We start from the raw sequence: 16,609 nt of genomic DNA, 5'->3' as shown, positions 1-16,609 counted from the left end.
GATGGTCAGAGGCAACCACCCATTAAAATTTTCTTTTTTTCAATTACCAGGCATGACTTAAAAATCCATACCTTTCCTTGGGGAGGCAGAGAAGAGAGGAAGAAGGGATTTAAATCACTGATTTCACTCACTGGGCAAATGAATTGGATCTTAATTGCTACTTCACATGTCATGTTTTATCTAAAGTGCCAAGTCACAGTTCAGGAACACAGGAAGACTATCACAAAATTACCTAGGTGAACAAAGAGCTTTTTTTTTCTGGTATCAATGTGGATCTTTACAATAGGAAATTATTATACAGCATTTTTAACCACGATGTCTGAAGTTTTTTGTTTGTCTAGTATTTCCATTCACACATAAAAAGTCACTCCACAGACTTTGTACTGCTTCATTAAGAAGCCTTACTGACAAGCCACTATCTCCACTATGCTGGAGAGCTGCATGACACCACCAGCATCACCAGCAAATGACATCTTCAAAAAGTACTGCTGGAAATGAAGACTCTTTAGGTCAGAAAAAGTTATTGTAACAATGCTCTGTACCATTTCAGCTGGCAAGCATTGGGCTTTCCTGACCAATCCCACTCTCTGCTGCAAGTTTACCACCTCCTAGAGCTAGCCACTCGCTCAGTTTGAATGATGCAACATACTCCAGTAATACTCCTCATTACTGCTTCTAAGTAAGTACCTCAGATTTTGGAATCTCACTACAGTCAAGAAGAAATCACAGTAAGGCCAGCTATAGTAACTCTGACAACAGTTTCACCAGCCTACTTCTTCCACATTCAGAAAATACAATTACAGCAGCAGCTCTCTACATGGAGCTGTATGAACACAGACTGCTATAGAGCAACTGTGTAAAGACTGCACTGTCTGTGCCTTCCTTTAAAGCAACAACTGTGGGGAAAAAAATAAAGGTCCAATTTGACTTCCATTCATACAATTCTATTTGAAAATGTTTCCATGAACTTCTCTCCTCCCTCAAAATGTGACAGTAGATTCCTTTTCAAGTGTTTGGTGTGCACCTTCCCCTCAACATACAGAGGTTTTAAACCAACATGAAAAAAAAAATTACAGGTTTAGGAGACTAAACATACAACTACATAGAAAACATCGACAGCAGAACTCACAAGTAGCTGTGCTTTAGGGACAACTAAAGCTGTTCTAGAGGTGCCACACTGTGGTTTAAAAGACTACTGCTACAAAAATATCTGCAACATATCTGTAATCAGCACATAGGAGGAAAAGTGAATCCTAAAAGAATATGAAGGCCTTAGAAATACCCTGACCTGAATAAAATGTGTTTAACTGAAAAATGCACAGTTTTTATGTTTAAACACAAGAAATAAATTCTATTCCATTAAACAACATCTAAGTCAAACACAAAGCAATGACTAAATTCAGATTTGAAAGCTCTCTTTGCAATGACAAAAAAGTAATGAAAATCCAGCATGCTATTTCCATGTTCTGAGGAAAATAAAAAGCCAATCTAATGTCATAGAAAAAAAAAATATTAACAGAATTTTGCCAACTTAGTTGCAATAGTAAATCTCAACACTTTATACAAGTTATTAATAAAATTTTAATAGATTTATAGGACTTCTGGTGTCTCCTTGAAAGAACACAGAAGCAGGAAGTCCCTTCAGTGCTGTATTACTAAGAGTACATGGTGGTGTCACTATGTTGAGCAGTTTTCCATGGGTACAAACATTGACCAGCTTCCCATAGTTCAACACTCAGGCCATTAGACTGGATAGGAGAGAGGATTCCATGTGTTCTCAAATGGCAAATAATTGGGCTTGGTTTTCATAAATTATATTTAGAATTAACTGTGATTATATTAGTATTATGTGTAATTTTCAAAAGACTACTGCAGTACGAACATCAAACATGTTAGCGAAAAATAGAGGAATTATGCTGCTGAGCTCATCAGCCATTCCAATGAAAAACAGATTTCTAAGCAGGAAATACTGACAAAAAACATAACAATCAATGAGCACACCAATCTGTACAGAATAGACTTTAAAGTAACCATTGGCAGCAGATAAGAAGCTCCTCTACTAAGATTTGTAGCAAATAATCAATATAGATACAAGTTCATTAGCTTGTAACAAAACATCAGTGTGTAAATTGCTAGGTAACATTTACAAGTGAATGAGTTCTGCAATTCCAAAACATTAACACTATTTATTTCTTGCCTTCCCACATAAAAGCATTCATTAACTTACATTTCCATCACTCCGTTGTCCACCTTTGTGTGTAATAACTACAACTTCCATCCATTTACGCAGGTGTTGCTATGAAGAGATGTAATTAGTATTATTTTTTTCATTTGTACTCTTCCATTTTAGCAAGCCATAATAATATGCTCCAAGAAAAGAATGAGAGGTAAAAATGATTGTTTGAAGGAAACAAAGGGAAAAATAATCAGTTCTTTTCATTCCCTCAGACTGTACTGCTGCTAAAAGTCCTCTCCATATTCAGGAAGCAGGGGTTATGAGTGCATACATTCAAAGGCACAAAAATCTGGCCTGATCATAGGCTTAAACTTGTTTCGTGATTTGCTTGAAATATTTAATATTCAAGGCAAAAGGATAAGTAATTCACATGCACAGTTTAAAAACTGCAAATAAGAAGGACAATACCTTCCACCATTTTATAAATCAAGAAAACATCAGAACAGACTTCGCTCTCTAGAAAGTAAAAGATTTTCAAGGGTTTTATTAGGAGATTTTGCTGCTGGCACCTTGCTTAAAGATAAATTTGTTGCCCCAGCATAACTAGGTATGTCTTCAGTAGAAAGGAACACCTCAATTTCCTGGTGTAGTAGTTCTTCAGAAATTAATTCAAAATGTTTAAAGATTATCTATTAATCATGAAACAAAAGCCTTTTCTTTCCGATACATACATCGAGTCACTGCTGAATCGCTCTTTGACTTTTCAACAATGCAAATATTATCTAAAAGAACATTTCTTCTGAAAGAGCTAAAGAAAGCCTGAATGGGCTTACCATCATCTGATCACAGAATTTATCATTAAAAGAGTTTGGGAAAAGTCTAGTGACAGATGTCAAACGATTCACAACATTCAGTGTCAAGCTTCGATAGTCTCCCAGCATCATAAGTAATGGTCTCATGTGTGTGTGGATTTGATCAACTTCTATGGTAGCCCCTTCCAAGAACTGCAAGAGAGCATAGGGTTAAGATAGAGATGGAGAGGGAAGTGACTTTTGTGCAAACACCTTTCTTAAAATAAACCCTGACTTGATTTTTCTTCTTTTCTTTTGTACTTTGAGAATGCAAAATCTTAAGTAATATTTATTGATCGAAAAATATATAGTGACAAGATGGATCTGGCAAGCACATAAGTACTTCTGACACACAGTAGGATATTCCATAAAACAAGCAAATAAGTGATCTTAATTACAGACAGACTGAAAAACTGCCACAGCTATAAATTATAGAGAGAGCTATGGACAAACTACTTAGACATTTCTTTATTAAGAACTGCCTGTGAATTTGGCCAAGGGGAACAGAGCAAATTTCTGTGTTACAATCTGCATACACCCTGAGTAATAGAAAAGATCAAGAACCTGGCTGCAAGCAGCCAGAGAGAGTATTTCCTTTCATAATCAAACATCCAATGGGAATGGATTTATCACAGGTAAAAAATGAAGGGAAAAAATCTTATACCAAATGCACAGGTCAGAACAACCTTTGTTTTCTCCCTCTTAGCTCTCATCCCAACTGTACTGTCAGGAAGCCATAAATAAAAACCACATTGCCTCTTACGATCAGAGTGACATGAAAAAGACATCTGACCTCTAATCAGCTAACAGTCTAAACAAATGTAAATCACCAGTATTACAACAGTTATATTCACTGTTACTTGCCAGCCAATCTATACATCATTACAAAGAGGCTGTAAGTATTTTTAATATAATTTTCTATATTTAGAATGGTATTCAAATCTTGCTGAATCAGAATTAAGCATATCTGCTGGGCAACAAATCATGAGAGAATAGCCTTTCCAGCTTTTTTACACTATAACCTAGAATCCACAGAACAGACAGTGTAGTGTAGCTCCATCTAAAGATACTAATTCAGATGTTAAAAGCCTCAATCCTGTTCCCCAAGGTAACTGTGATGCTGCGTAGTAACTCTGCTGCATTGCTTACTTTTCCAAAATCAACTATGGAATCTCAACCACTTCATTTAGGCACAAAGAATAAACACAAGAAAAGCTTTTATGCTAAAGCCAGACATGCGTATTTGCAAAACTGCTGGGAAAGACTGATGTTTCATTTAGAAATAAAGATACATTTACAAAGACCAGACAAACAGAAATACTGGACAGACTAAAGATTTACCATGATCCTTGCCCAAGAGCTTATAATGCTTCATTTCAACCAGAATACATTTCTGTGGCTAAGTTCAAAGATCAAAAACCCCACATCTGACAGAAACTTAATTATATTGGTGTCACTTACAAAAACTTAAGAGAGCAGCCATTATTTCCTGTAGAGATCTTTCCCAAGAAGCTTTGTAAGAAGGAAGTAAATCAGAGAGAACAATGGCCTCAAAAGCAACATCATTTTAATACACTAACCTTTCTCATGCAAGCTTCTCCTGCCTCCTGCAGTTCATTATTTGTTGAATTAAGTGCCTTGAAAAGTGCAGCAATGATTTTCTCTCTTGACTGAGGCAAATAATTGCAAGCCGCTAGTGCATCTGCAAATATCAAAGCACATTTGTTCTCTTTATTAACCCAATTTCAGGAGAGACAAAAAAATAATTCTAATTCTGTATTTCTTCAAGTTTCTTCTATTTCATCTTAAATTACAGACCTAAAAGCACAGCATGCTTTATCAAAAGCAACAGGCATCCCAAAACGGCAAAAGAATGGAAATGTTACTAATGGTGTTCTAAAGTTTTCCTAATGCTATGTAACATAAATAGTCTAAAGATATTTTGGGTTGATTTCAGAAACTACATCCTAGTGATTAAGAAAGCAGCCATACTTTCCCATTACTCCCTCCATTAAACTGTGACCTCTAGAGAGCAGTCAGTCTTCAAGCGCTCAAGTTTTCTGCTGATCTTGGGAGGAAGACTGCCCTTTGCTCACAAGGACACTTATCCACAACAAAATTTGGTTTAGGAAGTTTTACTCACTTAAGGCTGCAATTCGAAGAGGTACAAGAGATGGAAGACTTTTGTAACAAGGTAGTTTCATTAAGGCGGTATCTTCAGCCTCACATAAATTCAGTAACTAGGGAAATAAATTAATCAATCATTTTAGTATAGCATTGTGAATCACATTTTATTATCAGCTACCTCTTAAGTCTTGTTTCCTGAAAGATCCAAGTTTGTGCAAATGCACTAATTGACCTCCAAATTTTACCTGCAGCCAAAAATTCTACTTCAAATTAGGGTCTAAGTTCCCATAAAACTGGTGGTTAGCCAGAGAAAAGACAGCCCCATTAGCACTGCCACTTGAGAAAAGCAAAAATCAGCTATTTTCCAGTTTGCTGGCTGAAACCTAGCAAGCAAGCTGCTCAAATAATAAAAGAATAGGTCTACTGAAAAGCTTGCCTCCTGAGTGGCAAAACCAGGACTGAAAATACTGACGACAGAGGTAAGAGAAGAGAAGGAAATTAATGAGGAAGAAAAGTGCTGAAAATGCTTTCTTTACATTTTAGTGGTCATGGGTCACTGCCCACAGGGACAACTCTTTCCTATCAGAGCTCTCTTCTTTGCAGACAAGCATTTTCAATACATGTGGATGGGTTTTTATCAGAAAACACAGAACAGGTTAAAACAAAGTTCTACAAGTTAAGGTTGTTCTTATTTCCAAGAGTGCTATTTAGATTCTGACCTTCACACCACCAATATATCACTTAGACCTTTACAGACGTTTTTTGATCTACAGCACTTGGGGTTTTTTCTTAAGGGAAATACTGAGTGTTCTCTACATTAGCAACTATATCCCACTGTCCAAGACAGCTAGGCAACCACAGGACTAGATAATCTCTTCAAGTTAAATCTACACGCTAGTTTCGCATCTCATTTTACTCAAACTGTTAGAGACTCAAAAACCTTAGCAAACAGTATCTACATTAACAGATATACTGTGCATAAAAGAAGACCTAAATATGGAATTTAGGGCTACTAGAACAGGAGTCTAACACAAAATTTCATTTAATATATTTCACACACATTAGAATATTCTGCTTAGCTTAGAACTATTATGTTGTAGGTAAAGGCAGACCTTAGTTCACATTTCAAATGGTAAATTCTTACATTTCAGATAGTTTAAAATGCAGAGAGAATATATGTATTTTTACAATGGAAGTTCTAACTCCACCAATTATTAAGCATCTACATTCAGACATGAGAACATAAAAAGCAAGTACCTCTGTGTAGAAAACCTTGTGTTCCACAACGTTTAGATCCATTGTAAACAATCGGGGCTGCAGAGTTGTGCAAAATGTATTTCCCTCCATGAGGCCAATTTGGGCATTTGCAGGTTGGTGCCTAAGTAAGTGCTTTTTAGGTGGTACCATGTCTTGGAGAACCTACACAATGTAATTCAGGTTACTGGATCAGTAGCCTATTCACAGACCCCACCAACTCAGCCCCTAAGATGACATCATTAGTTGAGGCTGCTTAATTCTATCCATTTCCTACTGTGGCTCCTGATATATCTCTCCAGAAGCAAGAAGAAAAGTATTTCTCTGAATTAATTTAATCCACAGTGAGCTGTTTCACTAACTTACTATCTGTAACTATTACATATTCTTTGTGAACAGATATATGATGTTTCCTAACTGTACACAGCATTGTAACCAACAAAGAACACAATATACCTTCTGTTTAGAGAATTACACAAAACTGAGGTTCAAAAATGCAGCATCTGCCTGGCCTAGCTTATGTCTGATGGGTGGTAGTCTGTAATTTCAGAAAACATATCAACCTGAGGATACCATATGTATTGGCTAAGTAGTCAGGCACAGCTTGTATGATCTCCAGCCACAATGTGTTTCAGAACAATGAAACTGAGCAAATGCTATCAAAGCTCTAAGAATTTCATTCACTAACGTGGGGGGAAGTACCCCGATCCAAACTGGGAAACAACGTTCAACTGGCTTTCAGGAAGTATTCTTGCTTACCTCTTTATGTGGCTCCATAATCACCGTGACACTTTTCCCAGTGACCTGTGCAAGTACCTGCAGGGAATGCATGGCCTGTTTTCTCACAGTAGAGTTGGGAGAGGTTACTTCTCGAACAAGGTCATGTGTTACATGATGGAAAGACTTTTCCTGTGCTACTAGGATTTCTTCTGTTTTTTCTTCATCTTTTAAAGGAGTTGCACATCTAATCAAAAGCTGTTCCAACGTGGTCTTTGCCATAGCTACTGCTCCATTGGAAACCTAAGGTATCACAGGTAATTTTTATTAAATAAGTACTGAAGACACAAATTTACACACTACTTGTCAATGAACATAGCATCTGATTTTCATGAATCCTCTGCAAACACAAGAAGCTTAAACAGAACACTAAATATTTAATTAGTCTTCCTACCAATCATTCCAAAGCTGTGAGCTGCAATGCAACAAATACTACAAACGAACCCAAGCATTGGAACCCTGAGCAATGCTGTCACCACAGGATTCACACATGAGACAAGGTCAAACAGCCAACTCTCTAGGTATCTAGATCTGCATACTTTTTTTTGATAAGATGAACTAAAGTAATCACACACAGGGTTTTTTGTGCAAGGGACAGTGACCAGTGTTATTCTACTGATCTGAATGCGAGCTGTACATTTCTGCTCTGGAAGAAGCAAGAGTAATTCCAACAACTCTGTCAAAGTTATGTGGACAAAACAGACCTCACTCCTAACTTCAGGTCTTGGTTTAACTTAAAATGACTAACATTCACTCTTACCTATCAGAAACACAACATATTTTGAAGTATAGTAAAATCAAGATTAGCAAGAGTTCAATCTGTGTTAATTTAAGAAAAAAGTTTGTTTCCCCCATACTATTCCACATAATTCATTCATTAAATACCTCTCCAGTTAGATCCATCATAACAAAAAGAAGTGCCTTCAGGAAAGTCTGCTGGTTCTGGAGGACCCAAATTAGTGGCAGTCGTTCCATAAGAAATTTAATTGACACAACACCTCCCAGTTTGGCATACCATGCTTGTTCATAGCAGCAAGCACATAAACGTTCCACAATGTAGGAAAACAAGGGAAGCTGACAAGCCTGGAAACAAAGAAATGTATCAGTTCTCTTTCTCAGCTCACTGGTAGCCTCCAAAATTTTAGAAGCAAAATTACACTGACTGAAATAGATTATTTAAATATATATATATATATATATATTACCCTTTCCTTTGAACCCAAGATAATGCTTGCAACATCAAATATCACTGCTAGAGCCACCTCTCCTATTTTGCAGAGCTCCTTCTCCTCGTATGCCATGCAGATTGCTATGGCATCGATAAGCACCAAAGGATCCATGCCTTTTGACCCATTTTCTTCACTATGAAACATGGCTGTGCTAGGCTGGCTTCCAACCTGATAGCACTGCAGTAAAAAAGGACCTGTAATTGGTATTGGGGAAGAAAAGAGAGGAGGGAGGGGGAATAAAAAGGAGGTAAAACAACGGATATTTCACTATGAATAGTCTTTTAATTAGATTCTACTACTCCTTGGACTAGCTGATGGCAAAACCAGTAAGCACTGTGTCTATTTGCATATAAATGCACTGTAAGGCATTCTTCACTCTTAGAAGAAAAGATTACATCTACTTGAATGTTTTCTTCTATGCACCAGACTATGCGCTGCAAGATTTAATTAAACTGAAGATTCATAAAAATTCAAGTTTCATTACTGTGACAATGAAGAGTAATATGCTTATACCATGTCACTTCCCAAATTACTTGTCATATAGTCCAATTCCAAACAAAAAGTCTTCTTCATAGACAGAAGTCACTGCAGTGCTCTAATGTTCACTTGCTTCTTCTGATGGTCCTTTGAAACTGCAACTGGAAGCAACCCAACTAAAGACCATCTGCAAAAACCGCTGTGTATGTAAAGTAACACAAATGCTCTGGAAATACAAACTGTTCCAAGCTGTAATTATTTCATTAGGTGTAGCATTTTACAAATATTATAAAGGTGATCAACTGCTTTCAAACTTGCTAAATAATTTTTCATAGCTCTAAAGAATTAAAACATATTTCAGATATCAATCAAAAAAATACCTCTCTACCCAGGCAGCAACTGCAGCATCATGACTATCTTAAAACAAATCACACCTCCGCCCCTCTCACAACAGTCCACACCATCTCTATTCCACTTACCACACTGCTGAGCAACTGCCACCATTGTGTAATGGCGGATTAAGCTGGCTACAAAAGGCAGAGCACTTGGCCTCAGATCTTTGATGACTGCTGACATGAACGCCCCTGTCAATGCCTGTTCAAATGTTTTACGTGCTGGAGTATCCTGAGCTTTGTACCGATGAGAAATAATCACGCTGGGTATGGACTTCTCAGTAAAGCTGAAAGACAAAATGAGGTTTTAAACTCCAGTACTGGAAGCTTGGTCATGAGCCTTGTCAAGTAGTTGATTCAAAGTTTGCTCCTGATTTCTAACTCCACCTCCTGTTTTCCCCTCATTTTGATGGAGCTGAACCAGCTCACTCAGTCCATATTAATTTTGTCAACCAGTGGTCTCAAAAATGATGGATAGCTCAATTTCATCAGGAACATTTAAAGCCAATGATTCAGAAGAAGCCATGTATAATACAAATAACAGGTATAGAGGCATCACACTGCAACTCAATTACAGAATGTCATTTCCAGTTTTTGACATTTTCCCCTTTCTTCAAATGCCATTTGATTTTCATCTTGAAAGGCTGAAACATTATTTATCAAATCACTGCCCAACAAAACCTATTCACTGCAGAGCTATATTTATGTCAAGCCTAACAAGCCCAAATTATTAAAGCTACTATACTCTTTAGCTACATTTACTACACTGCAAAAGCAGAAGTCTGCACACTTTGTGAACAACCATAGCAAAGCTGTCTAAAAGCAATAAGCTGATAAAGTATCAACGACTAAAATTGTAGATGCAAATAAATACAAAGCTCCTGCACAATGATCTAAGTTATGTGTGTGACTGTACTATAGTTTGGTCACTGAATGAAACTGAATTTTTTATCTCTTTCGCTTTAGGGAAAAGTTACATGTCCATGCAAAACATCCCAACCTAAGTTAATCTTTAAAGCACAATTAAGCACCAGAATGTTCCAACTCTTTAAATATATTAAACTAATTTTTTTAAAACATCTGATCATATGTAACAGATTAAACTGTGATTAGAAGAAAACTGAAGTATGAAAAATTAGCACATCACTGGCATAAATAATACACTGACAAAATTCCTCTCACTGGAAAGTCCTGCACTGATTTCAAAGGAAAAATCCCATGAAGAATACATTGCCTAGACTAACCATTGCCTTCAAATTAGGCTGTTTTAAAGACACTATAAATTTTACATACACATGTACGTTTAAAGAATTGTCATACTTGGGATGTGCAAGAAGTTGGTATAATGCATGTTTGTTATCATCCAGGCTCATCATAGCTACTAAGAAACACTTGATGACTTCCCACGCTTGCCTCCGATAATACGGTTCTGTGTTAGCGCTCTTCAAACAGTCCAGAGCAGTCTCGATTGCCTGTAATGAAGAAAAGATAGATAGCAACCAGACACTTCTGGTTCTTAATTACTTGCAATAAGGTGATTAATCAAAGGAATGGTGTGTCTTTAATACATATTAGAAGTAACTTCAAAAGTAAGTACAGCCTGGACTGCCTAAGCAAAGAAATACAGAGAACGTCAGGGAGTGAACTTGAAGCTACCATGGTATTTGCTGTGCTGCTTAAATGCAAAGTTTCATGGCAGATACATTCATTCTCATGGTCAGAAAGCATTTGAAGCCATGAGTGAGGTATACCTCCCCCACCCAGAAAATTTTGCTCACCTTCCCTCCAGCAGTAATTGCTGTTCCTAATCCCATACAGTGTAAGTATACAATGCATTAATACCACATATATAAATGGTATGAAAAATGTTCAATCTTACAAATCACTTTGTCGTATTTTCCATGCAAATCGAAAGCTACATCATTTATATAAATGTCCCTGTAAGCAACTTCTAGAAACTATTTACCTAATGGACATAGTACTCTTTTTCTCCTTCGCAAGAGAATTTATTTAATACATTTTAGATTAATTCGAGTAATCTCTTAAAACATGAAGCAATAAAAACAAGGGGTGCATCTTTTTGGAACATTTCTATTTTGCATATATATAAACACAGCTACTTCCTATCCATAAAAAAAAAAAAGGCAATTAATTATAAGCAACCAAGATAGGCATTAACTAAAAACACATGCTTTGGAGGGCACGAAATAAGGAATCTCACTACCTGATCAATTGTAAATAAAGTCTAACAGGAAACAAGCTCTGCTACAAAGTGAACATTTTCCTTCTTGGAAAGGAAAACCATCTTTTTGCTTACTGACTTAGTTAACTAACTGTCATCCCATCACTGTTGGAATAACTTCCATCAGGATCTCAATGAAAAGGAGTTTTACACAGACCACAGGAGAGTACCCAAAGCACTAAATAAAAACACACATTTCTCATTTTCAGTTCATTCCACTTTTTCCTTTTAATTTGACATTTCTTTTTTACAAACACAAAGCGTTCTGCAGACAATATTGTGTTTTGCTCAACATCAGGAAGCTGAAGATTGTTCCCTATCATTAACCAGCATGTTAGATGCACAAATACTTTGGAAAATTTGGTCTGAATTAAACCTAGAGGGATGGGAAAATGTCAGCAGTTGCAGTACTTGTATCTATGCAACTCATCAGTTTCCATACAGAGGAGAAATCAGTTATGCTATCTGCATTTTAAGATTCGTGTTGCCAAGCTCTTTTTAAGCCTGTTGGCTGCACACAGCCAAAGAGAGCCAGCTGCCTGTGAAGAAAATTGTTTACTACATTCATATCATACCTACTTATGAAAGTGTAATAGAAAAAGTAAGTATTAGAAAACTCTACAGTCCAAATTAACTCAGAATTTAGCTTCACTCTCAGATCCCAAGACGCAAAAACAGATTAGATTGCTGTAATTAGTGAGAACTAAAAACCTGTGATAAATTGAGATTGTCTGATGAAAGCCAGTGCACACACAAAGTGGTTTTGCAGCTGTAAGTACTATATCCAACCTAGAGACCACAAACAAAACCAAACCATTGAAGTCATTAGAATAATCATCACCGAAGAATTTCTACATTAAGGTTTTGGTGCATTTCAAGAGGAAAATAAAGAGGTTTTAGAGTAGATTCTCGCTCTTAATCTAAAGCAGTACATCAACAGTTATGAAGGGGGAAAAAATCCACAGAAAGCATTTACTTCTGCTATTTTAGCTCCCTATCCTATCACTTTGTAAAAGCAGAACAGAGGTTTAAGTCTATTATTTTGGGGGTGGCAGTAAGAAAATAAAACATTTAAAGGGAAAATAAAAAAACGTTGGTAAGCTTCTGCTACTTTGCATGTTACAGTAACACAAGAAGGTCTACCTGCCTTATACAGAGACTTTAAACTGATGGGTAGATAGTATGAAAAAAACAAGCTATTTGCAGTGATTTCTGAAACAATGTTTTGTCTTACACCCACTATGTCTGGCAACTCAAAAATTACCTCTAGGGAAGAAAAAAACAACAACAAAAAAAGCAAAGCCAAAACACACAAGTGAGTTTCAATTCTGCTTCTTCATTGCAACAGAAATGAATTAGCAATCCCGTTGTCTAACTGAAGGGATGCAAAAAAAATTTAAGAAGAAAAAAATCAGGTATGCAAGAGCTCCTAAATCCTACTTTTAATTATGTAAATTCTATAATCTAAGATATTCATTAAGTCCTATCTGGAACTGGCACACATACCACATATTTTATCCAGGATTTACAAGTAAACTAACTTCAAAAAAAATCTGTAATAAATGAAAAATGAGTAAGATGGTTTCTCAGTACAGAAAATAAGTGCAGACATTACCTTTTCCATTGGGAGCTGAATGGACGCTTTACAGTCTGAAAATTCAATAGTGATACTTGGTCCTTGGATCTCTGTGACTACATATTGTAGTTTCTGTGATTCCTTTAACATCTTCCTGTTACTTCCACCAAATTTACCAAGTACACGATAAGCCACATGCGAAATGCTGTCTGCAGGATTGCGCAGTGTACGCCACAAAGCCTGGAATTATTTCAAGTGTTACATGGTTAGATCACTCTCACTTCAAAATTTTTCCACTTGTCATGTAGAGAAATATCAAGGAAAACACTTAATCTTGTCTCTGAGTAATTGATCCTGCATAACTTCCAGAAAATACTTACCAAGACTGAATTAAAGCATTGTCAGTTTCCAACAGTTTAAGCATTCTATAACAAGATTGTTCTAAATGCAGTTTTAGCTTAGACTGCTGTGATCAGCTACAAACTCTCTGCCACACTAAAATCTAATTTCATGTTTATGACTAATATTAGATCAACAGCATTATGAAATTTTGGAAGAAAAAAGAGCAGGCCAGTTAAGGCTGAAATGAATTAACCTCAGAGCTAGTTTTGAAATAGAAAAAGCAAATAAAGTATTAAATTTAAAGGACATTAAGGGAAATAACCATATTTAAAACACTTTTCCTAATTTCAGCCACATCATCTTCACTGTGTAAGACTTCACACAGCTGTCATCATAGTATGCTAAAGGTAATTAGCTTTTAGCTCTTTTTTTTTTAATTTAACAAATTGTAATCATTTTCCATACCAACTCATCTTAAACATAGTAATCTCTTGCTATTGAGTCCCAAATCTTAAGATTAACCCCTTTAAGGGAGTTTTCAGTTTAACAGTACAACATCAACTGGCCTCTTACATACAAATCAGACAGGTATGGTTCTCATGAGAGATTTCTCAAGTTTTTATATCCAAAGGGTCACACAAATGTCTAATACTCAGTGAATCAAGGACCTCTTGTGGACTAACAGGAAACAACATTTACCTGCATTAGCTCAGCTCGAACTGGCTGAATGTGATCATACAGGAAGTCTGGCTGCAAGTTATCCACACATAATTCAAGAGTTCTTAAGCCCTGGCTAACCAGGGTCTGAGATCCATTGAGAGCTGACACCAAGGGATCCATCAGCATCGGCAGGTAAGGCAGTAGTGAGCTCAAACGAACTGGCACAGTGAGGCAGAGCTCTACAAACAAGTCTTTCATGTGTTGTTTATGAAGGCCACTTTGCAACATATTAAGTCCTGAAAAGTATTTGTAAGTTATACATTCAAAAGACAGTCCATAATGTATTGATAAAACTTGCTATTACCTAAATTCAGGATAACCTGGCATTTTTAAATTCTGTAAAAAAACGCATTTACAAAACCTAATACCATTCACAATAAGAACTTGCATCTAAGGGTTTTATAGGTACATGCATACACCAAAAACGTTTTAAAAAACATTGACATTTCTAATCATACTCTAAATTTTAGTATTAGACTCCAACATATAGCATTTGAATGCAGCAGATGAAAATCAGAAAAAAAATTGATTCAAACCTCTCTCTTGTATCAATAAAAAAAAAATCCACAGAAAAAAGTGGTTTTAAAATATCTGGAATCCTAATAAGGAGCATTAAATAAGTTCAAGTACATTTCTGTCCATACAGAATAACGATATTCCCCAATTTATTTTTCTCCCTGTCAGGATTTCATATATTCCATAAATTTAGCTAGCACTTCTACACTAGCATGCACTTCTACCAAAATGGCTTATGGATAACATACATATTTGTTAAGTCAAACAAAAACTGCTCCTAAAGCTGTAGATGGAAACCACAGGATTTCGTGTTCCTGGAGCTGTTCCCATTAGCTTGTTCTTAGGTTTAAGTAGCTCTCCATGTTTTCCTGCTCATCCTTAGTATCTCTGGAACACACAGTCCTTGCAAGTACAATGTTCAATTAATCAAACTGATTGTTATTTCCTTTTTTTTTTTCCTTCCCACCTGACACTACTTGCATTTGTATTTATCATTCACTTGCAGGCACACACACGTGCCCTCAAGTGCAGAACTACCAGAGCTTCTCTGTAATGTTCTTCCCACAAAACCAGAAATGACCTTGGCAATATTGCTTCTTTTATCACACTTATCCCTCAATTCTTTATGCTAACAAAGCTACCTATAAGAAAAAAAAAAAAAATAATGAAACAAAGCAAGCAACAAACGCCCACTGAAAAGTAGAAAAACAAGCAGCAGAAACTGGGAAGCCAAAACTATGGAGCCAAAAGCAGCTGGTAATAAATAAGAATAAACCACAAGATATTTAATCAACAGCTAAGCTCAAAATCAGAAGCTATTTATCAGGGTTAAGGCTTATGTTATGTAATTAAAAAAAAAAAAACCAAAAACAAAGCTGACTAATATTATTTACATAAAGAGACCAGAGACTGGAGTGAGGAAAGAAGGTATTGCTCTACCTTGCAGTAAGTTTGGTAACAGTGGCAAGAATTCTTGATACAACAGATCATGACTGCCTCCTCCAATAGATCTGAACAGTGCTCTGAGCAGCAGGAAATAGTTGTAGGGCTCTTTGGCAGTCTGTGCAAGTTCCATAGAGCTGTTCACAATCTTGTGTAAATGTGGCTATAAAAAAAAAAAAATTTTACAAGGCTGAAGATTAATAAAATACTCATTTTATCATCATTGTAATGTACAAGAGTTCAGCATGAGGCGAGTTTTTCAGATAAAAAACCTTCAACTATTCCAAATATGACACTAATTTTAATCTGCTGTTGAAGAATTTGTTATAACTAGATCTATATTTGAACAGTACAAAGAACCCAGAACATTTTTTACATCCATTAAATTTTGCTACCAAAAGAAAAAAAAAAAATGACACTACAGAACATTCTGCAAATCTGACAAAATAAAAAATATTTGCTCCAGAGAATCTTGGGATATGCAGGAAAAATCAGGTGTTAGAAGGGCAAGAGAAGACATTTCACAGTATTATTTTTATCCTTCTTGCTGATCTAACTTGATCACTAATTCTTAATTTTTGTAAGTGCTAACATTTCACATTGAAAGCAAATTTTTACAGGTTAAAAAATTGGTTATGGGATTGGTGGTCTTTGTAGAGCAGAGAACATCAGCAGTTTGCAGGAATCATGAAAAACAGTTGCAAAATACAAGGATTCTCACAGATCAAAAACAGCTAGACAATTCCTGATTTTAGTAACAACTAAAAGCTTTCTACATTAGTATGCAAATGCTGCAAATAGCCTTCATCACTCAATTAAATTGACTACCCATAGCCCATATCATCAATCCTGAGGAAACAAAAAAAAACATTACAGAAGCGTGAAACTGTGAAGGTAGTAAATCACACTCATTAAATTGGATCTCCAGCTTACAAAATCCAAATGACCTTGATTCTGATGACAAACTACAAGAATTTAAGCAAGATAA

General features: G+C 36.1%; 1 protein-coding gene across 3 annotated transcripts in view; it reads right to left on the bottom strand.

Moving 5' to 3' along the window:
* TRRAP (transformation/transcription domain associated protein) overlaps positions 1–16,609 on the bottom strand; it is an 87,929-nt gene that overhangs the window by 57,207 nt on the left and 14,113 nt on the right. For all 3 annotated transcript variants that reach the window (XM_054391219.1, XM_054391220.1, XM_054391221.1), the window contains exons 18-30: positions 15,619–15,784; positions 14,143–14,399; positions 13,141–13,341; positions 10,604–10,755; positions 9,371–9,570; positions 8,391–8,608; positions 8,071–8,268; positions 7,168–7,428; positions 6,412–6,573; positions 5,171–5,267; positions 4,608–4,729; positions 3,010–3,180; positions 2,228–2,296 (exon numbers count right to left, since the gene is read on the bottom strand). In XM_054391219.1, the coding sequence (XP_054247194.1) occupies positions 2,228–2,296; positions 3,010–3,180; positions 4,608–4,729; positions 5,171–5,267; positions 6,412–6,573; positions 7,168–7,428; positions 8,071–8,268; positions 8,391–8,608; positions 9,371–9,570; positions 10,604–10,755; positions 13,141–13,341; positions 14,143–14,399; positions 15,619–15,784 (2,274 nt within the window). The remainder of the gene's footprint in view (positions 1–2,227; positions 2,297–3,009; positions 3,181–4,607; positions 4,730–5,170; positions 5,268–6,411; positions 6,574–7,167; positions 7,429–8,070; positions 8,269–8,390; positions 8,609–9,370; positions 9,571–10,603; positions 10,756–13,140; positions 13,342–14,142; positions 14,400–15,618; positions 15,785–16,609) is intronic.

Source organism: Indicator indicator, chromosome 22, assembly GCF_027791375.1.
Source record: "Indicator indicator isolate 239-I01 chromosome 22, UM_Iind_1.1, whole genome shotgun sequence".
NCBI lineage: Eukaryota > Metazoa > Chordata > Aves > Piciformes > Indicatoridae > Indicator > Indicator indicator.
Note: the sequence above shows the minus strand (reverse complement) of the source record. Positions and strands in the feature narration are given on the sequence as shown.